Below are 22,131 nucleotides of genomic sequence, written 5' to 3'. Positions count from 1 at the left end.
TGCTGTTTTAGGTGTTAAAGTTGGTGTTAGCAAATGTGGGGTGTCTCCAAAATCTCACAGAAAAAATCAAAGTGACAGAAATAACAGAATAACGTGGTCTTGATATCAAAAGTGACATCTGTCTATGAACAATGATAAGCAAGAAAATACTACAGTTCATTAGTGTTTACAGGTTTGTCTCAGTAATTTAGCTCCAGTTCTTCTTCCACTGAAAGCCTTCTGTTTCCCCTCCTGTAATATATAGTGTTTATTGACTATTGCCTTTGCAGTTGATTAAAATACTTCAGAAAGCATAAATATTGTCCTTTTAGCCACACATTATTCCTCTAGTAGCTAGTTTATTCCACTAGCTAGTGTGAAGCAACAATCTGTAGCAACTCTGTCTGGACTGCCTTAAAACTTGGTCTCCATTCTCTCTTCCTCTGAGAAGGATTTTCCACAGATAGTGATGGCTTCAAACTCCTTAGAGATCTCCAGCAGGGTCTTCCCTTTAGTCTCAGGCAGGACGAAGAAGGTATAAAGACAACCCAGCAGGCACACACAGGCAAACAGCACAAAGCTGTATGAGTCCAGGGCATTCTGAGACGGAGGAGAAGGAGGACAGAGCATCAGAATGAGCTTCATGTGTTCATGTTTCATGAAAGCGCTGAGATGGTGTTTGTCTTTCGCCACAATATGACACATAAATAATGTTTCCAATGATATTTAAATACCTACTGCATACTACTTTCTATCACATAAGCGATCGTCATTGCATCATTTTTTTTTAAGGAGGATACCCCAGGGGAACACGGAGAAAACATGCAAACTCCAAAGAGGAAAAAAGGTGTGGAGTTTGCATGTTCTCTCCGTAAAAAAAAAAAAAAAAAAAACCCCACTAAAAACATGCAAGAAGATCACCACCTGACCAATGGTGACAAAGGAAACTGGGTCCCCGGGCGCCGGTTGGATGGCAGCCCACCGCTCCTGGTCTGCAGCGGAGGAAGGATGACCAAGATGGGTTAAATGCGGAGGACAAATTTCACTGATTGCATGGCGTGTTCACATGTATGTTGTCTGACAAATAAAGGGGATTGTCCCTCTGACTCTTCTTCTTCTTCTTCATATTCAACTCGCTACCTCAGGCTGTGGCCAACAGTACGCATGGCCTATTATTTGATCATGAGCATCTTTATATTAATTTGGGGATAATGACGTTGCTGGATAGCTAACTAGTCTTGTTGTTAAACATACAGTTAATTTTTATATATTGAGTGTTGACTGTATGCAGTGTCATGGACTCTGGATCTTGCTAGCATTCTGACTCATAGCTGAGTCAACGAATGATCTGAGCGGACAACAGATTCCTCCCATTGCCAAGTCGTATCTAAGGTTTGTCCTATTTACTGGAACCCTCAACAACATTTCCATTACATATGAACCTTTTGAAATGGAAATGATTGCTCCAGGTATTAGTCATACCCTCATGTGGTTCCAGGAAAGTCATAGCTTGTGAAAAACTTCAGATTTTGATTGCAAATGTAATTAATAGTTTTTTTTTTTCCTTTGGCAAGTGACCATAATACTGTTAAAGGAGTCTATTATCAGGAATGAATGGACTCCGCTGAGGCAACCATCAGATGTTCTGGTCTACTCATCCATTATTTCCTGATAATGGACATTAGCCCTTGCATAATCCGTACTGTTAATAAAATTCATGTTTGTCTTCAAAAGAAAGTTTTCTGCTACTTTTGCAGAGTAAACTTTAGCATGTTGCTTTTTCATGTTTGTTGTACTCACAATAAGGAATGGAAAGGTTAGGCCCATTACTGCGAACATCAACCAGCGAAGGAACCCCACGAGGACAGATGCTGCCAGTCGATTGGACTGGATGAAGACCTCACTGTTGAGAGTAGGTAAAGCTCCCCCTGATGACACGGGGGAGTCAGTTCATCGTCTTTATATAAAAACACCTTTTCTATGGTGCAGTGTGTAATAGGCTGAATTTCTTTTTTCTCTCCACCACTCAGGTGAGTGAAGCACATACCAGGTCCTCCACAGAAGAGGATGATGAAGAGGATGATCAAACAAGTGGTCATGTATGGAGCCCAGTCACTGGAATTCTGCATGAAGACAGCTGTGCTTATGAATGGATTCTGCTGTATAGACTATTTTTAGTGCAATTACTTAATTTCTTCCTTTGTTCTTTGTTCAAAGCTAATACACATTTTGTCTAGTATTTTTTCATATTTATGTTAATGACATTAAAGGGTCCATTCACTCAAATTCCAAAACCACATTTTCTGACCCACCCTGAGTGTCAAGCCATGCGGACAGTTTTGGTTTTATCTGCTCTGGTTTTGAGATACCTATCTCATCTGTGGTGTTCACAGGGACTATTACTTTAACAATTTGCACTGTGGATTATCAAGAGGTACATTGTTTGTGGGAAGAAATATTGCTTTTGAGTTTGCCATGAGCACCTCAAACAAAATCTCCATTCACTTGCATTGTACTTGGGTAGAGTAAGAAACCTCTGAGACAGATGTCTAAAACCTGTACAAAAAAACCCAAAACTCACCGTTTGAAAGTACTAGGGGCACAGAAACATAGGAAAATATGCTCTCTTTGTAATATGGGTGACCTAACCCCCTTTAAAATAAATATCTCACCTCACAAATGCCTTTATCTGTGTCAGTATTCAAAGGTAACAGGTTTACCTTCAGGTTGAGTGTGACAGTGATCAACACCCAGCAGACAGACATGAGACCATAAGACCCCCAGAACAGTGGCCTCCTCCCTATACGATCAATCAGCAGTCCCTGAGAGAGAAAGAAGTCAAAAACAATGGTAGAATTTAAAAAATATGCCATATTTGCTGCAGCCTCAGACACCACAGGTGGATGCTGGGATGGACATGAGGTTTTTGAAATGCTATATGAACAGCATGTTACTGCAGTAACCACTAGAAGGTACACCAGAGAACTCGGACCATGGAGAATTTAGGAATTTGCATGAAGTAAACACTCAACACAGCGACATTTGAGGTGACCATTTTGTTAATTCTGAAATCACGGCAGAAGAAGGCGACAGCGGCGAATGGCAAGTGTGTTTCTCTCATTCTGCCAATGTGACAAATTTACCACAACACACACAATAAGCCAGTCAGTTCAGCAGAGCGGCTTGCTGTCACCCTCCCTGCAGGCATCTGCTACCATCCCCATACTGCCCCTACTGTTCATATACGGATTGCATCTTGCATGTGTCTTGCATTAATTTCTGAGGACATGCTCAGTGGATCAGTAGAGGTGATGGCCTGTACATTGACTGCAGTGTAGAAGAGACACTAAAGAGAGGCAGTTACTCACAGAGGAGATGTAGGTGAGGATTTCAGTTATCCCAAGACCAAGAGTGACATAGCGGATCTTGTCTTCTGGTATACCTGTCGCCAGGAAGATGTCAAAAGTGAAGGTACTGATCTGGGAAGGAGAGAAGCATTGGTTTGATTCTGACAGGCTCTAATCTTCATTGTTTGGATGCTAAAACAAGCAAGAAATAAGGCGTTTCCATCCTCACAACAGACATGCCCGACAGCTGGTTGGAAATGTAGGCGATGCACATGGTCACAAGCTGCCAGCGGATAGTCTTGTCCCTCAGGAGCTGCAGAGTGCCTGTTGGTGGAGCTGCCTCAAAGGCCGCCTGCTCAGCCAACATCTCCTCCATCTCCTCTTTGTATTCACCTTGACCCCACAGACTCTGGAGAGCTGGGATGAGAAGGACCAGAGACAAAGACACAAGACTCTGAGAAATACACTGCAGAGTGATAAAAATCCAACAGAATCTGTGCTGGACCACAACCTACACTGTCACAGGTACTCCACAACATACACAATATGAGGAAGTATACCAACCTTTTTTGCAAGCCTTGGCATCACCTTTCTCTATGAATAAGTATCGGGGAGCCTCAGGAAGAAAAGGCAAGACTATAATCTGAAGCACTGCGAAAAACACAGGGACACAGAGGACAATGTTCCACAGCTCCTCACGACCAAGGATCTCACTGAAAAAAAAAAAAAGAAATCTTTATTTACACTTCCTAATGTTGAGTTGAAGCTCTTTTTGCGAAATTGTCAAATCTTAAAAAAACCTCCTCTAACTCGCCTGCCTGCCTTGAGCCAAATCACCTTTTTGTAAAAATGAAAGACTTGTCATTAATATTTTGTATGCTCAGTGTACACTGACCTTATCTTCTGAAGTAATCAAAACAACTGTTGTCTCCTCATATATAAGTACATACCTCAGTCCAAAAAACTGTCCTGACAGTTTGCCCAGTGATGCGAAGATCGCAAAACTCAGGGTCACTATGCCTCTTAGCTTCCTGGGTGAAATCTCCGCCAGGTAGATTAAATGGGTGCTCATAGCCAAGCCTGCAGGCCACGAGACGATGTTAACCAGCCAGGTAAAAAACAACGTGCATTATGCCTGTTGCAGAATACGGCTTACCTGCCGAGCAACCGAACAGGAACCTTGCCACAATGATCATTTCATATGATTCGGCACTTTTACTTGTCAGCACGATCCCTGCTGCAGCAATGACAATAAAGCTGTGGCAGATCATCATCTTTTTTCTGATGAAAGAACACAAATCACTTCAAGTCTCTTTAGGCTCTTGGATTCAATGCTGCATGAACTCTCTCTCACTCACCTTCCCAGCAAGACTGAGACAAATCTGACACTGATGGTACCAAATAGTCCCCCGACAGCATATGAGGAAACAATAAGGGACCAGATCATCGTGATCGTCTGTGCTGGTGGAAGCTCTTCATATCTGTTGTACCAGCTGCTGTTGATGAAGCGCTGTATATACTGCAGAGAAAATGCAACATCATCAAAAATGATGGTCCTTTTTCTTTTTTCACATTTAAACAGACAACCGCACTCTCACTCAGCCTCTACCAGTGAGTTTGAAGAGGGAAAGAGGATGGAAGGTGATGCATCTCACCGGTGAGGGAGAGCTCAGTTCAGAAAGGTGGTAACCACACTGAAAGCTTCCGCCAAGTCCCAAAATAATGATGAGAAGCAGAACGTTTCCGCGGGTCTACAAGGCAGAGCGACAAACAGAAATAGGAGTCAGGGGTGGTTAGACACAGAGAGATCTAACAGAAGTCTTTTTAACCTCCTTCATTCCTCTAACTGTATGGTCTTTTTGGTTTGAAGATGCCACATGTTGGAAAAAGCTCTGCAGAGCCACTCAAAGACACTAACAATACTTCTGGATATTAGGCTCTTTTTAAGATATGCAACCTCAGCTGTGTATTTTAATGATTCATGTGCAGAGCCAAATCTGTTAGAGTAACATAAGCTGTATACCAGATCAGAGTAACCTCCAGCAAATATAGCGGAAGACCATTACAATAACAATCAAGATAAGACTTTATTAATCCCACACAGGGGGAATGTAGTCGTTACAGCCAGCGCGCTGTCATAAAGAGGTCAAAATAAAAAAGTGTACACAGAATAGGAAAACAGCTATGCATATGTACACTCGTACAGGTTATAAAAATAGTTAATGCTAAATGTTGTATTGCACTTTAGAAATACTAGAACTTTGTATATGCACAGTCCCATTCCTCCCGTTCTTCTTTGGCTGATGCTGAAACACCGGTTCATGCGATTGTCTCATCTAATGAAACAGACTTTCCTTTGGCTCGCCTAAATCAACTATTAGCAAACTACAACTTACGTACAAAATACTACTGCTAGAATACTAACCCAAACTAGAAAATTTGATCATATGTGTCAAATATTGTTTGTTATGCTTTGTATATAGTTTATCTCATTTCTTTACATCTTTGTGTTACTGAAACTCAAACTAAATTTGATCTTTATAAGATTCGTCAGCTCTTTATGTGATGAGTGTTTTTTTTTTTTTTTTTTTTTATTGAATGACAGGTTAAAACTATAACTTAGAAACTGGCAACATAGAATGACTCAGCTGAAATCAGACTCTGAGCTCTGACCAACTCGAAAACAACCTGCTTGCCTAAAGCTACATTGTTATTGTGTTATTCTTCCATTTTCCCTGTTGGTAAAAGTTTGTTGGAGCTAAACAATAACATAGATTTACACAGGAAAAATAACAACGTTTATATATTTAAATAATATGTTAACATATATTTCTTACTCAATCAACTGTGAACATTTATATATATATACATACATACAAATTCAACGTCTCCTATTAAACAAATTGAGCAGAACTCAGTAAAAGCCTACCAGCTGTTGCAGCAAAGTCTCCATTCTGTGCAGACTGACATGGACCTTACATTGCATGTGCCCAGATGGCTCTACTGAAGTACTTAAGTATTTCAGGTTGCTTATCATTAACTTTTCAGACTTCGTGGCTAGAAATACAGTAACCAAACATCATCCCATGACAGACAATGACTTCATCTGTCTGAGTAACTCGTCTGCCTGCTGGAGGGGGCAGATGTTACTGTGCTATCCATCTGATCAGTCTGGTTGTAGTTTTAGACTATGATAATGGGTTGTGCAGGGTTACAAAAAAAAAAAACAAAACAAAACACATTACACGCATTCACACAGCTACCTTTAGAAATGTACAACTGAAACTAGTTTATAGGTCTGTGGCTGCTTTTATCTGATAAAAGTCATGATTTGGGTAAAATGTAATTGAAAATGCAATAATCCAACAAGCATTTTCATTTTCACATACTCATATGGGTGTTTGATGACCAGACATTGTATTCTCTCTCAATATCTAAGAAAGACCAAGACACAGGTGTAGTATGTAGAGCATTACCATGGTAACCATGTTCCTGGGCACTTGGCTAATTTCAGACCCGTTAGAGCCAACAGTAAAACCCAGGCCTGTCAACCCTCCCATTTATCCCGGGATTCTCCCCTTCTTACCCCTCTCTCCAGCTGTCCTCCTTTTTAAATATTTGCCGTAAATCTCCCGTAGTTTTAACTTTACTTAACTTTACAGAACTTTACTCCCAGCTGTAAATCCCAGTGGTCCCCCCAGTGAACAGCAGCACAGAGGGCAAGCAGAAGTGGCACAAACCAAGAACTTTGGCAAATCTGAGAAAAATGTAACAGTGATTCAGATGCTACAGGTACACACACATCATGTCACATGCACTCTTCATCCCATCATCTCTTTATTTAACTCACCTGTACCTGGGTCACCTGTTTCCGAATGTGAAAACCCCTGCTAAAGGCAAAGTGTACTGCTTCACTGGAGTATGAACTACGACTAGTTTTTGTGTTAAATATTGGCTAGTTTGTTATGACTACTCACTTGTGTTGACTGGGTAAATCAAAGCCATTTTACCATAACCTGCAGCTTTGGTAAACTTAATTGTACTCATTTTGTTAAAGTATTAAAGATCACTGAACGTGAAAAACCTATTTGTCTTGATCAGGGTGTTAGTCTTTTACAAATAACAACTTTGCTTTATTAATCTGTATCTCATTGCGCTGAATAACTACAGTGAATTAAGAAACACCCGACAAACTGCCCAACATTCACTGTCTGTTGACATTAAGTGTAATACGTCAATAGACATCACAGGCACCTTTGCAAGAGGGTCGACAAAAAAAGACAAGGTCTGTTGCCTTATCACTTTGATCACATCACTGTGCCTGTGCAAGTGTTGCATCAGTGCATCTCCCTCCACCACTGCAGCCCTGTAATGAGTATCTGACCTTGCACCTGTCAGTACTACACATGCTGTTGCTTTAACTCCAGTTTGTCATTTTCCATTTGTGTGGGTAGCCAACATAGATCTTTTAGGAAATTTGAGTTCAACAAGACAAAACTGGGGATTCTCTGATAACCTCATCTGGAGATGAGCCAAGCCATGACACATCAGGGTGGATTGCAAACCTGCAAGGAAAGTAGCCGACCCTCTTGGTCTATCCCTCCTAGTTGCACCCTCAATGCCCACTAGTTCCACCTTGCATGTGGCAGTTCTGGTACTAAAACAGTTGTGAAATCCTTGTAAATTTCTAGCACTTTGAGACAGATCCAGCAACTCTCCACTGACGCCTTGGCATAGTGTGCCAGGCCATCAGGATGCTGAACTCCCAGCAATTCTGTTAATGTCCTGTAGCAGCACTGACAATAAAGTTGACTTGATTCGACTAATTAGCCAAAAAGTGAGGTTATTTGTCTTTCAAATTTCATTCCAGAGAGTTATATTTTAAAGATAATATTTCACCCAATCCTCTTTAGCAGTTGAAATACTTGAGGGTAAAAAAATAAAAGGGCCAATAAACCCATAAAGTTCAGTTTCACACTTGCCAAAAAAGTGATTGCAGCTCCTGCCTTGTGGTCTTGATAGTTATATTTGACAGGTTATAGAAAGTTTTTGACGGGTGATCACTTTTTGGAGGAACAAATCTCAAGAAGCAGACAGGGCCGGGCTGTTAAAACGTCATGGATGTTTTGAAGGCCCACCGATGGCTGGTGGCTCACGGAGGTTTGTCTCGGTGCTCCTGCTGGCCTGTGCGACACTGTGCTGTGTGCTATTCTGCAGTATGGAATGGGGAACCAGGTGTTGCTCACACCAATGTCCAGCAGGGGGCAGTAAATAATAACTGGCCTCAGTGTCAGGCTGTCCTCCGCTCTTGACTCCCCTCGTTGACTGACGCTCCACCGGAAGCAACACTGTTCAGTGTTTTCCGTAGTCATCGTTGACTAGCTGGTAACGGAGAGTAGTGGACTCTGTCTGCACAAAGAAAGCCTTCAGTTTGTGTGTTTGCTGCTGTATTTAGGACTAAAAATGCCGTTAGAGAATCTAGAGGAAGAGGGTCTGCCCAAGAACCCCGATCTGAGGATAGCACAACTGAAGTTTCTGCTCACGATGGACGGTCATCGCCAGGATGCTAAAGTGAAGACTGAGCTCATGGACGCTATCAAAGCTAACAGTGAGTTAGCATATCACCGTACTATGTGACATGAACCCTTAATAGTCTGATCGTTATGTACGTCAATGTACGCACACACACATTTGATTGAGCGGATACTTGTCTCATAACTGCAGATAAATGTAAAAACGTATTCTACGTGAACATAACGACCATCACGTCGGAATTAGCATGCTGGCTAACTATTAGCAAACGTCAGTTGGCAAGTCAACAGGGAATCAGATGAAGGGTTGTTTGAGTTAAGTGTATTTTTATGTTCTTTACTTAACGTTTTCCTCGAGTGGAATGTAGGGGCACAAAATAAAGAGGCTCAAAATAAACGTAAAACCTGTCTGGATCGTAAATATAAGACGTGTTACACAAACTTGGTTTCTCTCTGCTTCAGATATGGCGCCGTATTATGAAGGTCTGTGCAAGGACCTGAAGTGGCAGCTGGACGCGGACCTGCTGAGTAAAATGAAGAAGGCCAACGAGGAGGAGCTGAAGCGCCTGGATGATGTACTGGAGGATGCGGAGAAGAACCTGGGAGAGAGCGAGATACGAGACGCCATGATGGCCAAGGCTGAATATCTGATCAGAATTGGAGACAAGGTAGCTCAATGTCCTGAACGGTGTGACAAGTAAAACGGGTCACTTGTGGGTGTTTTTGTTGAGCCAATGTGGTAAATGTTTTCCATCTATCACTGTTTCATTGCAGTACCTGGGGAAATAGAAACAGGCACGTGGCAGATCTCTACATATATGCAACTTCTATCATCAGCTGCACTATCTGTAAAAATGTGTTCCTGAAGCAGTGATCACAGTGATCTTAGAAAGGGAAGACGTGACGCCATTAAAACCCATTTGCAAATCCAGGCTGAACTCTGTGGCCATATTGATAGAAGTGATCCGCGGTGCTTCCCATTTAGCAGAGAATCATCTGTTAACCTGCACATGTAAGGTCATTCAGTTTCAAGACAAACTCATGTCAGGTGTCTCCTTTGCACAAGCACATTCCTGCTTTTGTTCACAACACATACTGTGATCCACTGAAAGCTGCTCACTTCAGATGTTGGTGAAGTCACTTTTCAGAGTGCGTGTTTGTTTAATGTTGGTGTTTGAACCAGTTAATATCACCAACACTTGATCACGCTTATGCTTTGTATAGAAAATATCACTCACTGATGTCTTTCTTACTCAGCAACACTGTTTTGTATCTGAGCCAAAATCCTAAGCGCTACTGAAGCGCTCTCCAGCATGTTGACTTTTAGTCTCGATTCCACATGATGTCAGCTTCTCAGTATTCAGGATGTCAGATCATCTACAGTGGCTGCTACATCCCTCCTAAAACGGCTCTTTTCCCTTTATGTTTTTGAATGGCAGCGGATTCATTGACATTGTCTTGTACGTCCACAGGAGGGCGCTCTGACAGCCTTCAGGAAGACCTATGACAAGACAGTGGCTCTGGGTCACAGACTAGACATCGTCTTCTACCTGCTGAGGATCGGCCTCTTCTACATGGACAGCGACCTCATCACACGCAACTCGGAGAAAGCGAAGAGGTAAAGGCTCCGACTTCCTCATTCTGAAACGTTTCCCACACTTCCAGTACTCATCTACCTATGCATGTCCGTCCCCACAGCCTCATTGAGGAGGGGGGAGACTGGGACAGGAGGAATCGTCTGAAGGTCTACCAGGGCCTGTACTGTGTGGCCATCAGGGACTTCAAACAAGCTGCTGAGCTCTTCCTCGACACAGTCTCTACCTTCACCTCCTACGAGCTCATGGACTACAAGACCTTTGTCACCTACACCGTCTACGTCTGCATGATCGCCCTCAAACGGCCTGACCTCCGTGAAAAGGTAGGCGACAGAGTGTGTGTACTCATGAAAGCCTGTTGGGGAAGTTTGTCTGTGTGTCTTTTTTTATAAGAGTGTAAGCAGTGAAAAGGTGATGAGTTCGACTGACTGCTTCATTTCTATATGCAGTATGTAAACTAGATGTGTGAAATGGCTTCACCCAGGTTATGGGCAGGGACACGTATGTGTGTAAGTTGGCACTATGGCTGTAATGAAATGTGTTCCTCTTCAGGTAATAAAGGGAGCAGAGATCTTGGAGGTGCTCCACAGTTTGCCGTCTGTCCGCCAGTATCTGTTCTCCCTGTACGAGTGCCGTTACTCTGTCTTCTTCCAGTCTCTGGGTGAGAAAGCCTGGTCTTTATTTTGCCATTTATCCCTGCAAACTCATAAAGTTCCCTCTGTGTTCCTTGCTACTGTATTTTGCCTGTTAGACCACATTGTGGCACTTCAATAATGACTCTTTGTGCCACAGCCATGGTGGAGCAGGAGATGAAGAAGGACTGGCTCTTTGCGCCACACTACCGCTACTATGTGAGGGAGATGAGGATCCAGGCCTACAGCCAGCTGCTAGAGTCCTACCGCTCCCTCACCCTGGGCTACATGGCTGAGGCCTTTGGCGTCAGCACGGAGTTCATTGACCAGTGAGTGCCTGTACACCCCGTTCATATGCCACATCCTCTGGAGACATAAAAGAAAATTAATCTTGTGCACCAGCTGAGCCTTAATGTGACCACACAAGTCCTCGCTGTAGTTCTCTCTAGTGTTCTCTGGATTTTAGAGCCGGGTGGCATTTGAGTGCTCACTTCTGTCAGATAAGCTTTAGTGATGCATTTTTAGATGCATGATGGATCAGCGTTTTTTCATCCTTTTTCAAGCATCCGGTTGAAAACTCACATCTGGAGTTACAGGCCCAAATTCTATGGAAGGACAGACGAAACAACACAGACACAATAAACTGAGAACAAATGACCTGAATCCTGTTCCCAGTAAGCTTTACATGTGCAGTCCTTTATCCATCAGTGGGCATTAGTGTTGAGTCACCATGAAATAGCCTTTAATTAAGGCTTTCTGGGAACATTAAAGGAATATTTCAACGTTTTGGGAAATTGTATAGATGAGAGGATTGATACCTCTCGTCTGGAAAATAAGGAGCTACCGCCGCCGGCCAGTTTGTACGGTGGTTCTTACCGTCATCGAGAGTTACTGCACCAGGCCGAGAACTAGTCAAGCCCTTATCCCTACACATCTGCAACATGTTTTTGTAGAGATGAAGCAAAAAAGATAGAACCTGCTATTTGGTGAGCTTTGTTACCTTTAAATAGAGCCTGGGCAGTTTACCTTGTTACTATTCTTTATGCTAAGCTAATCAGCTGCTGGCTGTAGCTCAACGTTCACCCAACAGACACAAGCGGTATCAATCATCTCATCTAACTCTTGGCAGGAAACAATATAAACGCATTTCCCAAAACTATTCCTTTAACTGTAGGTATTCCTTTTTTCCACACCATGCTGAGGTTAAGGTTTTAGGGAAGCGTCACGTTGTCGCTGGTTTCTGTTCTGGCTAACTGAACCAAATCTCTCCTTCCTCAGGGAACTGTCCCGATTCATTGCTGCTGGCCGCCTCCACTGTAAAATTGATAAAGTGAATGAGATTGTGGAAACCAATAGGTAATGTCACTTTTCTTGAAACCTCAATACTTCAGAGATATTCCAGTAACCGAAGGCAGAACTCTCAATCTTTTCTTTTCCTGATCTTCTTTACAGACCCGATAGCAAAAACTGGCAGTACCAGGAAACCATAAAGAAGGGTGACTTGCTGCTCAACAGAGTCCAGAAGTTGTCCAGAGTGATCAACATGTAACTGCAGAGGCCATATTTTTTTTTTTTCTCATGACAGCATAGGGGGACTTGCTCCTTCTGACTGGTATATCCAAACCTGTAGTTTGTCTGACAAAGTGACTCTTATATTGTGTATATAATAAAATTTGTTTAACTGTTGGAATTACAAGGCTTTTTTTTTTCGTTCTTTTAGGAAAGAGACAGAGACATCATTTCATATAAATAGCAGTATAAATTATTTTATTTACAGAAACTTGTTACAAAACAAATATACTATACAATCTTTTTTCTTTAAATATTAATTCTAACCTATGTTTTGTTCATGAATTACATAGCAGCCAATACATAAGTCCAGCTGAAAATGATTTTGATAATGTATACAAAAAATCTATACACGCTTTTACATAGTATGAATGGTGGATTTATTTTTTCCTCCCAAACACGAGCTGTATTCTCTCTCACTTTCACATTCCAAGTCTATGGTGCTAATAAAAAAAAACATCCTCGCGGTGTTTCCGTCTTCTGGGAAACAATGCCAAGATGTCAGTCGAGTTTGAGGGTAAACAAAACACTTGATTGAAGGTTTTTACGTACAAATCCCAGTAAACCAGAGGGGGCTTAAGCCGCACAGGCTGAGGCCAACACAAAATCTCAACGTCTTGTCTGGAAAACTTGGATAAACCTCCCCCCTCCCCAAAGAAAAACACACAATACTAAAGTGTTTCATAATGGGCAGCTGACATGCTCAGGTTTTACCACATTTAGGGTTCATAGGCAGATTTAAAAGCAAACTCCTAAACACTTCGAACATTCAAGTAAGGTAAAACAACCTAAAGAATACTGTCCTCAAACAGTCAGGGTGAAACAAATTCAGGCACTTTCTTAATTTGATATTTCTTTTAAAAGCTGCAAACTACTACTTTAAAAGCTGTGATTCAAATTACTTGTTTGGCAACGATAATGCAAGCAGTTGGACTGTTTGAAGTGTTCCTCTTCCTTGCAGTGATTGCTTACGTCCCTTCAGCCTTTTATAAAAAAGAGTTTCAATCATGAAATGTGTTTAAGGTCTAAAAGCGCGTGACTGAAGAGTCCGTGGAAACTGGTGAGACAACGGGCACAGCTTCAAGCCTGCAGGACAGTTCAAAATCACAGGCTAATGGGGTCACGTAGTAACTTTTGTTGTAGTTGTGTTGATTCATAGGCAACATAAAATGTCTTGTAAAAGCACATGTGATTGAGACCTTGAAAAGTGAATAAAGGTATCCTCTGTCAGACAGACACATGCTACAGTGGCAACACTTCATCTTTGTTCCTTAAAGGTTCTCAGTACATGATTCACGAGATGCTTCAGCTTCTACATATAGGCGTATTGCATTATATAGACTTGGCAGTGAACCACTCTAGCTTTTCATCTTTTTTTTTTTATTTTTACTAAATAAATAATGACTTTTTTTTTTTTTTGAAAATTGTACCAAAAATTCAGCGTGTACGAAAAATGCCTGTGCAAAAATACATATTTCACTATGTACAATTTCTTAACAAAATATGTATTCTCAAATAGGGATACTTCAATACTTGTTTGATACATAGGCTACAAGAAAAAAGCTAAATTAAGAATCTTTCTTTAAAAAAATGTCTCTCCTACTTTTCCACACTATCTGACATCAGTGGAGGTTCCATAAATCAACAGGTGTTGCCAAAAGTTTGAATATGTCCCCTGAAGCCATCTCAATGAATCTCGCACCATAAAACCCACTCGAGACTACTCAAAATAAGCAAATCTCCCAACGAGATGGGCAACTATTGCCTGATTTAAGACTCCACTTTGACAAAGGAACAGAGTATAATGCCTGGCTATCCGTTGTACTGTGACAAATCTCTCGACACACACTGATGTAGTGTTACGGCGAGGCATTGAATCTTGAACACCCAGAGCTTGGGTAGTGGTTACACTTTGGAGGGACAATCAAACCCACAGAAGACAGGTGACGTGCATAAAGTTTGCTCCAGTTAAGACGTACCATACCTGATTCCCTATGTAGGAAAAATAAACATTACAATTCACATCTGCCCACGACAGCTGTTGATTTCACACAGCCGTATGGGTAAAAAGTAGGTAAGATGTGGCAATAATACGGTTTGCACAGATTTTCTTCATATCCACACAGGCAATGCACCATCACCGCTTCATGAGCAAGACTGCCTACCTTTTAGTTAACAAAAAAAAAAAAAAGTAGTTGGCAAAGCTGACAGCAGCTTTTGGCTAGCTTTGTGGACAAGTAAGCAGTGCCTGTGGAGAAAGTAGTTATTTAGTGCTGTTCACAGTTGGGGGTAGGTCTACTGTGGCGATCATTTTGCACAATGAAAAGATTCAGAAAATTAACAGGTGTCCTCAACAACAAGCTATCTCTGTGACAAAAGATTCAATCGAATGGGCACATCAGGCGTCCTTTTCACATTTGAAAGCATAACTGTCTCCACCAGGTCTACAAAGACTCTTTGTAGTTCAGTGTAAAAAGCTCATAAGAAATCATAAAAAGGTAACACTTGCATAATTATTCTGGATAATAAAAGAACTGACCAGATCGTCTCTAGGGCTCCTCTCAGGCTACGGCGCGCAACCCGAGGTTACTCAACGTGTCGCCAGAGAGAGTCAGACTAATGGAAAGTGAAACAACAAGGTGATTGTGTGTTGTTTAAGGTGTTGCAAGTAACAGTTTGCTGCTCCTCCTGCTCTCCTTCCAAGGCTTCTGAGATCAGGCGCTGGGGGTGTAATTAAGTTGGAAATTCCAGTAGTCCAGCAGAATCTGACATGAGAAAAATACTCGTGCACGCACGCACATTCACGCACTCATTCTAACAAACAAGGAAGAGATCAGCTTGTTGTCTCCCCAGTTGCTCAGCGTCATGACGGCTTGTCGCTGCAGCCCTTAACCTGAACCCAATGAGCTCTGAACCGCAGCTCAAGGGACCCATGGCTGTTGCTATTGTTCCAACCAGACAGGAAGACCTCTCAGAATACTGGGACAACACTTGCATGGGGGGTCCTTGGCTCGCTCACTGGACCCCTGGCACTCCATGCTATTCTCATACAGTGCCACCCCCCCCACCCCCATTTACACACACACACACAAATGCGTGCAAGCACACACTCCCACCCACCCACACACACGCACACGCCCACACACACACATGGCTTTGGGAGAAATAGTAAGGACCACATTGACTTCACTGGGCAGTCCAGATCATCTCCACCCTGAGGATTGTGGGAAGCTGAGAGTAATGTGGGTTTGATTTTAGAAGGCCTCGTGCAGCCCAGAGCAGCATGCAGACCGCTCCGGACTATTCCCCGTCCGCCTGCCGGTTCCATACACAGAAGCCGGACACCACTGTCAGGGACGAGCCTTTGGCTGGAGTAGAGGGACAGAAAAAAAAAGAGAGAGAGAGTTAAGTAATCTGTCTGGAGACTCGTTCTGGTGTTACTTCACTGTCTCACAAGTTATCCTGGGAGAAAAATCTTGACCTCATTCAATGAAGGTGTAAAAAAAAAAAAAAAAATCAAAAAACGTGTTCTGTTTGCTATCAGGCTAGACTGCTTCAGGGTAAACGTGAAGCTCAAACAGTGTAAAGTTTAGCTCCATCAGTTTTTTCAATTCATTCAGCTGACACGCTGTATCCATGTAAAAGCTAAAAGCTATAATTCCTATTTAATTTCCCCTCTTATAGAGAGCCAAAGTGAAAAGCCACAACCACGGAAGTGAGAGAACCTCATTTAAAATCCCACTGACATTTGTAACCACCCTGAGCCTCAGAACAGAGCCTCTCAGCAGTAAGCAATGTGGCTCGCCTCATATATTTAGATGCGGACAGAAGTTTTTTTTTTTTTTTTTAAAACAATCAATCTTGTTTAGTACTTATGGTTTTAAGTGACCTCTGACAAACACCGTTTCCCATAAGCCCTACGTCACAGCTCAACTTGAAGTGGTGAGTTGAGGGGTCATACCAGACTCAGACATGTCTGTAATATCTGTGGTACAGAGACCACTTTCAAGACAATGGAGAAGACGGCTTTAACAAATTGACTTCAGGAGAGTTTGGGTGAATTTTATGCATATGAATGAAGCGAACAATGACACAAGTAATCTTGAATGTTAGCTTTTTTCTTGATATATTTAATCATTTGAATGACACATGCACCTGTAATCTGGGCCTAGATGATTCGGCCTCTTTGGAGCCATTTCTCTTCCCACATACACACGTTCAGTTTGTGATTAAGTGACTGAAACGTTTCTTAAAACCTCTTTTCATTGTCTTTGTCTTTTCAATGTCTTTGACATTTCACAGTGGAAAAATACCAGGTGTAAACAACAAAATGAATGTCAACTGAATTCCATTAACTGCTTCAGTTCCAGGTTTGGCTTTTTGTCCAAATACAAACACAGTTTTAGGTCACACACTGTTATCTCCTTTGAGTACATGAGGGGACTTTGTCCAATGGTGGACGTGACCAAAATAGTACTGGTGCTAATCTTGCTAACAGGATTTTTTGCGTGTTTACACATAAATGTACAATTTTTCCCCACTTTTCTTGGGGAACACAAGTGTCAGAATGCGCTAAAGGCCACTGCTACAAAATCCAACACATCCCTCCGCTGCTCACCTGATGTAAATGGGAGTTGTTTGGTAGCCCTGGTGTCCCTGGAATGCTCCGCCCATGCTTCCCATGGATGTTGTTGATGGCAGGTGACTTGGCCACTTTGGGTCTACCTGGTCCTGGTCCCCCTCCTCCTCCGAGCCCCCCTACCCCACCTCCACTATTAATGCTGCTGGAGGCAGGAGAACTTTTGCGCTTCTTGCCCTCCAGGCGCCCGTCTGAGGAGTGGTGGCTGAAGCTGGTGTGGTGGTCGGATGAAGACTGGTGGTGGACAAAGGGCCCCAGGGAAAGGGTGGAGTCACTGCTGTTCATCATCACACTCATGCGCTTGATGGACTCTGCAGGGCTGCCCGAGGGAGGACCTCGTGCTGGCGGCCCTGAGGAGCCGCCTGCTGAACCTCCAGAAGGCTCGGCCTTGAGGCTAAGTGAGTTGGTCCGCACAGTGGGGCCACAGTTGAGCCCCACGCTGTGGACTCCACTGTGGGAGGAGGACAATGACGATGAGGATGAAGGACCTAATGAGCCGTGGTGGTAGGTGCTCCCTGAGCTGCCGACATTTGCACAGTTCTTCTTGAAAGAGGAGGAGGAGGAAGAGTAGTTGGCATTAGAAGAGGATGATTCAGAGGGGCCGTGGGATGAAGAAAGGATAGAGCTGTTCTTCCTCTTCTTCCCCAAGCCTAAGCTAGTGCTGCTACTGTTACTATTGGCTCCAATGCTGCCCCCACCAGTTGAGTTGGGGATGACAGGTGTGGAGGAGCCAGAGGAGATCTCCTTGGGCCTGAAGGACGATGACGACTTGGTAGTGCTGCTGCTGGAGGAACGGGACTTAAGCGCCCGGCCTGAGGCTAGGGAAGGAGCTGAAGAAGAAGAGGATGAGGACGAGTGGGCTGAAGGCATCTGCGGCGACGAAGACACTTGTCGGGCCTGCGTAATGCCGTAGGCCGGGTGCTCAGCCCCGCCCTGTGGGGAGCTGCGGGCATTTAAGGTGGTCCCATAGGAGAGCACGGACTTGCCCTCATAGGATTGGCTATAAGGAGTCTGGGGCAAGGTGGCAGGGGGGCCCAGAAAGCCTGAAGAAGGAGTGCTACCATGGGAATTTGTGCTTGTCCTATGGGTAGGTGCAACAGAGGAGGAGTTCTCCAAGGCCAAGGGGATTTTCCTGCAACAAGAATATCACTCATTAGCTATGACTATTAATAAGTCAAGCATGCTCACCATCAATAAAATCCAAGCTAGACAGACTTACTTCCACATCTGAGAGTTGACGTGCTTGTCCATCATTGTGGTAAGGGCACATCGCACTCTATCCCATCGCCGGTCAAAGGAGTAACAGCCTCTCCCAAACAGTCGACTTCCAAATGTACAGTACTGGGAAAAGATACGGGGCACTGATTACCATTTTGGTACTGTAAAAGCAGGCACATTCATCATAAATTTTGAACTCTGAAATTCTGAAACAAATAAAGGATTTAGTTTAGTTTAGCTACAGTAACAATAAAGAACGTTCAGTCTCTGACTGATCAAAGACCAGCGACATTGGAGCGCACTTACAGCTGCCGGTCGAGGGTGATAACCTGAATAGTGACAGTCCAGCTTGTCAGTGTTGTCCTCCCGCTCCTCATTCTCTCCCTCGTCACTGGAGGGTCGGGAAAACCCATCGGGGGTTGTTTGGGGATGGTGTGGTGACTCGTGGACTCCTGCTGGGTCTCCGGGGGTACCACCTCCATGACTGCTGTTTAGTCTGATGGACAGATAGAGTGGCTGGTAATTATCAGAAAAACTATTTAAAGAGCCATACAAAAAGTGTCAAATGCTAAATTGTAACTCTGTTTGTTTCACCTCTCAGTGATGAAGGCTAGTTTGTCTGGTGTTGCTCCGCATAACACATACACACAAGACAAAACTAAAAATTGGAGCGGGACATACCGTGGAAGACCAGGGCTGTGAAATTTGGGCTTGCCGAGTGGCAAAGGCTTCGAGGCGTCTGGGGCAGGGCCGTTGCCATGAGCGACCTGGTGGGCGTCATGGGCAGCAGCGAGGTGGGAGGAGGGGTGTGGGTCCCTGAGAGAGGGGTTTTGCTGGGAATGGGGTTGGTGGAGTTCTCTCTCCCTCTCCCGCTCCCTTGCTCTGTTCTTGTGCTCTGCCAGCAGCGTGTCAAAGCGCTTCCTCCGCCCTGGCACCGCCCTCCGCTGGCTTAAGGAATGTGTCTGGTGGGACATTGGAAAGGTCAGAGGTCAGAAATGTTATCTATTTGCTTGGGTTTATGTGTGACTTTGCTGAAAATCAACACAACAATCTTAAAAATATTTAAAGAATAAGTCTGGTGACATTGTACATGTTTATTATTGTCACCAAATTCCAAGCACGACAGCAACTTGATGACTTGAGCTTACTGAAGAACACTGTCTCAATCTACAGCTCATCCCTGTGTGCCACAGAGCTCCAACGCTTCCCAAAAACTTCATAGAACACAGATAATGTAGTTTATTTAGTCTTAATCTGTCTTGCTGGCAGAAACTACCAAACCTGCAGCGGAAAAAGTCACAGACAAGTAAATAATTGACTTCTCTTTGAGTAACATTTCTTAAAAACTGCAGAGATGTTTTAGCAAATGATTTAGTCAGAACAGACGCTAAAATTTATTCTTATAATGAAATCAATATGCAGATGCTTGGTGTATGTTTTGCCTTGTGTAATTATTTGGCCAAAATTGTAACCACCAAATAGAAAAAAATCCAGTTTATGATGGCGCCCCCTACATTAGTGTTCTCCATGGGCTGTGAATATTTGCTTCTGACTCAAAAAAATTGATAGTGGTAATTTGTGTGTGGGTGGGCACTGAAAAGCAAGAAGTTCTTAGCCATTGCTTAGAGCCATCGGTGATGTGAGCCCTCAGATTCCTCCACACATTACTCTATACTTGGTAACATATGAAGTGATGAGGTTACCATCAGTTGCAGTGATTACTGATCAGTCTGGTCATCACCACAACTGAATCAGTGAAAGTGAAACAGTTAAAACCAGCTGGAAGCCTTCTTTCTATAATGCAGGGTAACAACACTGAGCCGGGAGCTGCGGCTGTGCAGGAGCTGCTGATGACTCAGCAGGTGTTGAAATGAAAGAAAACCAAAATCTAGTGGAAACCATTTCTAACATTAACCAGCTAGGCTAACTGATTTCCATTTTCAGAGTGAGCAATAGTAAACGTAGCTAGCTAGCCTCCATGTTCTGAGAGGAATGCACAATTAACAGCATCACGGTTTTTCCCATATGTTGAACATTGTAAAGAGGCTGATTAAACTGCTAATGGTACATAAACAAAACTAAAACAGGGGGGAAAACCTCTGTATGAAAGTTTGCAGGCAGTATTGTGCAGTCAGTACCACATCACAAAAGTTGACAGCACGAGTCCAACAAATGCTGACTCTCAAATGTCAGTCAGCCCCTGCTCTGGGAAACACCCACGACACTAGCTTGCTTCCACAAGTATGTCCAAAAACTGTCTTATCCTCTTTTCAAAATGGAAAAATATACAACAGCTGCAGCATCCCATAGTTTTTAGTTTGTCACACAAACAGGGAGGAAAATTAGAAATAAATAATTCCACATCAAGGATTTGGTCCTTTAATGGGATCTGTGTGGAACACTGCCAGCTTAACAACTTGAATGATACAGTTTAAACAATGCAGATACACTGGTTACCTTGCATGTTAGGGATCTTGTGCATGGTTTCCGAGCTGTCATATCCACAACGCCACAGTGGATATCTGGATTGAACTCGCGTTCTGAAGGCACAGGAGAGGAGTGAGGGAGAGGAAGACTGTTATTTACATGCATTGTGACAAATTACCTGCCCTGTTAGCTTTAAGTTGTGTTATGTAAAATATTAGCCTCAGATGACAGAATATGTTTGGATGTTTGAGACAGCATCAAAACACTGTAGGTCATACTCTAAACTGAATTCATGAATCAGAGCTGACAATACAAAATATTGAGAGCACAAAACCGAACAGTAGTTTCCCTCCATTCCTGCCTCCAACTGACCTGTCACTTTCTTGTTAAGGTGGCGTCTGCTACTGGCACTGCTGCTGCTGTCCTGCTTCTTGTCCGAGAGGACTGAGAGATGGCCCTTGCCGTTGGGAATCTGACCCGGGGCCAGTAATGGGGGCTTTGGTATGGAGGGACAGTTAAGGCCTGGTTTAAGGGCTGATGAAGAGGAGGAGGAGGTGGTGATGGTGGTAGTGTTGGAGCTCACAGTGGTGCTAGAGGAGGATGTAGAGGAGGATGAGGTGGTGGCGGGGGCAGATGGGGCCTGCACCAGCTTAGCTGACGAGTCCAGATGCATCTTCTCCACCTTGACAGCCGGGGTGAGGCTGGAAGAGAAGGTTACAGAGATGAAGAGGGCAGCAAGGAGGAAGCTGAGAGTTAGAAACACGGAGCCAGTGAGAAACGCATGGTAAGAGACAGATGTGTACGTATGGATGGGGCTGGGAGGACAAAACATAAATCTAATATGATCCATCATTCATCAAAGTTAAAAGAAACAAAAACAAAATACAAAATACACGACTGTTCTCAGACAGTTCCTGAACACAAATCCTGGTTGAAATAGAGATTTTGATAATGAATGAACACACACTGCACATACAGCTCGTCTCTTTCATTTAGACTGCAGCTTGTTCAATGACTAGACGAGCCAGAGTTGAGGAAATATGATTAAAAGAGAACTGAAATCAGAACAGGACTCTATGAGGTGATGTGAACACTAGCTTTAAGAGCTGGGAGCATTCAGTATATGTAAACGATACTTGTACTGTCTGTGATTATACCATTTTGTTCACTACTAACTGGCTAATCCAGCAAATT

The 22,131-nt window shown here is 43.2% G+C and overlaps 3 protein-coding genes across 3 annotated transcripts in view; 1 reads left to right on the top strand and 2 right to left on the bottom strand.

The window, feature by feature from the left end:
* Window positions 1–393: 393 nt before the first annotated feature.
* slc2a9l1 (solute carrier family 2 member 9, like 1) lies at window positions 394–6,312 on the bottom strand. The gene is made up of 12 exons (XM_076740692.1): window positions 6,256–6,312; window positions 4,982–5,077; window positions 4,685–4,845; window positions 4,483–4,607; window positions 4,277–4,406; window positions 3,891–4,039; window positions 3,556–3,743; window positions 3,348–3,458; window positions 2,700–2,801; window positions 2,027–2,102; window positions 1,780–1,907; window positions 394–579 (listed from the first exon to the last, which is right to left on the bottom strand). The coding sequence occupies exons 1-12, from the start codon at window positions 6,310–6,312 to the stop codon at window positions 394–396; spliced, it is 1,509 nt and encodes a 502-aa protein (XP_076596807.1).
* A 2,368-nt stretch (window positions 6,313–8,680) lies between these two features.
* Window positions 8,681–12,770, top strand: psmd6 (proteasome 26S subunit, non-ATPase 6). Its single transcript, XM_076751162.1, has 8 exons — window positions 8,681–8,934; window positions 9,320–9,525; window positions 10,330–10,475; window positions 10,556–10,775; window positions 11,005–11,113; window positions 11,245–11,413; window positions 12,363–12,440; window positions 12,537–12,770. Exons 1-8 carry the CDS (start codon window positions 8,790–8,792, stop codon window positions 12,631–12,633), a joined length of 1,170 nt encoding a protein of 389 aa, XP_076607277.1. The 5' UTR covers window positions 8,681–8,789; the 3' UTR covers window positions 12,634–12,770.
* A 1,271-nt stretch (window positions 12,771–14,041) lies between these two features.
* atxn7 (ataxin 7) overlaps window positions 14,042–22,131 on the bottom strand; it is a 28,103-nt gene continuing 20,013 nt past the window's right edge. Inside the window, exons 7-13 of the mRNA XM_076751151.1 lie at window positions 21,310–21,638; window positions 20,968–21,050; window positions 19,192–19,472; window positions 18,817–19,006; window positions 18,512–18,633; window positions 17,272–18,424; window positions 14,042–16,021 (exon numbers count right to left, since the gene is read on the bottom strand). Coding sequence (XP_076607266.1) covers window positions 16,004–16,021; window positions 17,272–18,424; window positions 18,512–18,633; window positions 18,817–19,006; window positions 19,192–19,472; window positions 20,968–21,050; window positions 21,310–21,638 — 2,176 coding nt within the window. The 3' untranslated portion in view covers window positions 14,042–16,003. The remainder of the gene's footprint in view (window positions 16,022–17,271; window positions 18,425–18,511; window positions 18,634–18,816; window positions 19,007–19,191; window positions 19,473–20,967; window positions 21,051–21,309; window positions 21,639–22,131) is intronic.

This window comes from Chaetodon auriga, chromosome 2 (genome assembly GCF_051107435.1).
Source record: "Chaetodon auriga isolate fChaAug3 chromosome 2, fChaAug3.hap1, whole genome shotgun sequence".
Classification (NCBI taxonomy): domain Eukaryota; kingdom Metazoa; phylum Chordata; class Actinopteri; order Chaetodontiformes; family Chaetodontidae; genus Chaetodon; species Chaetodon auriga.
Note: the sequence above shows the minus strand (reverse complement) of the source record. Positions and strands in the feature narration are given on the sequence as shown.

Bases quoted from the DNA above. Each gene is read 5' to 3' on its own strand.
- slc2a9l1 (XM_076740692.1), bottom strand. From the start codon at position 6,312: ATGCAATGTAAGGTCCATGTCAGTCTGCACAGAATGGAGACTTTGCTG. The intron at 4,608-4,684 runs GTGAGTGAGAGA...TTCTTTCATCAG, and splicing joins GTCTCAGTCTTGCTGGGAAG to AAAAAAGATGATGATCTGCC. The intron at 4,040-4,276 runs GTATGTACTTAT...TTTTTTTTTCAG, and splicing joins GGACAGTTTTTTGGACTGAG to TGAGATCCTTGGTCGTGAGG.
- psmd6 (XM_076751162.1), top strand. From the start codon at position 8,790: ATGCCGTTAGAGAATCTAGAGGAAGAGGGTCTGCCCAAGAACCCCGAT. The intron at 11,114-11,244 runs GTGAGAAAGCCT...TTTGTGCCACAG, and splicing joins TGTCTTCTTCCAGTCTCTGG to CCATGGTGGAGCAGGAGATG. The intron at 12,441-12,536 runs GTAATGTCACTT...TCTTCTTTACAG, and splicing joins GAGATTGTGGAAACCAATAG to ACCCGATAGCAAAAACTGGC.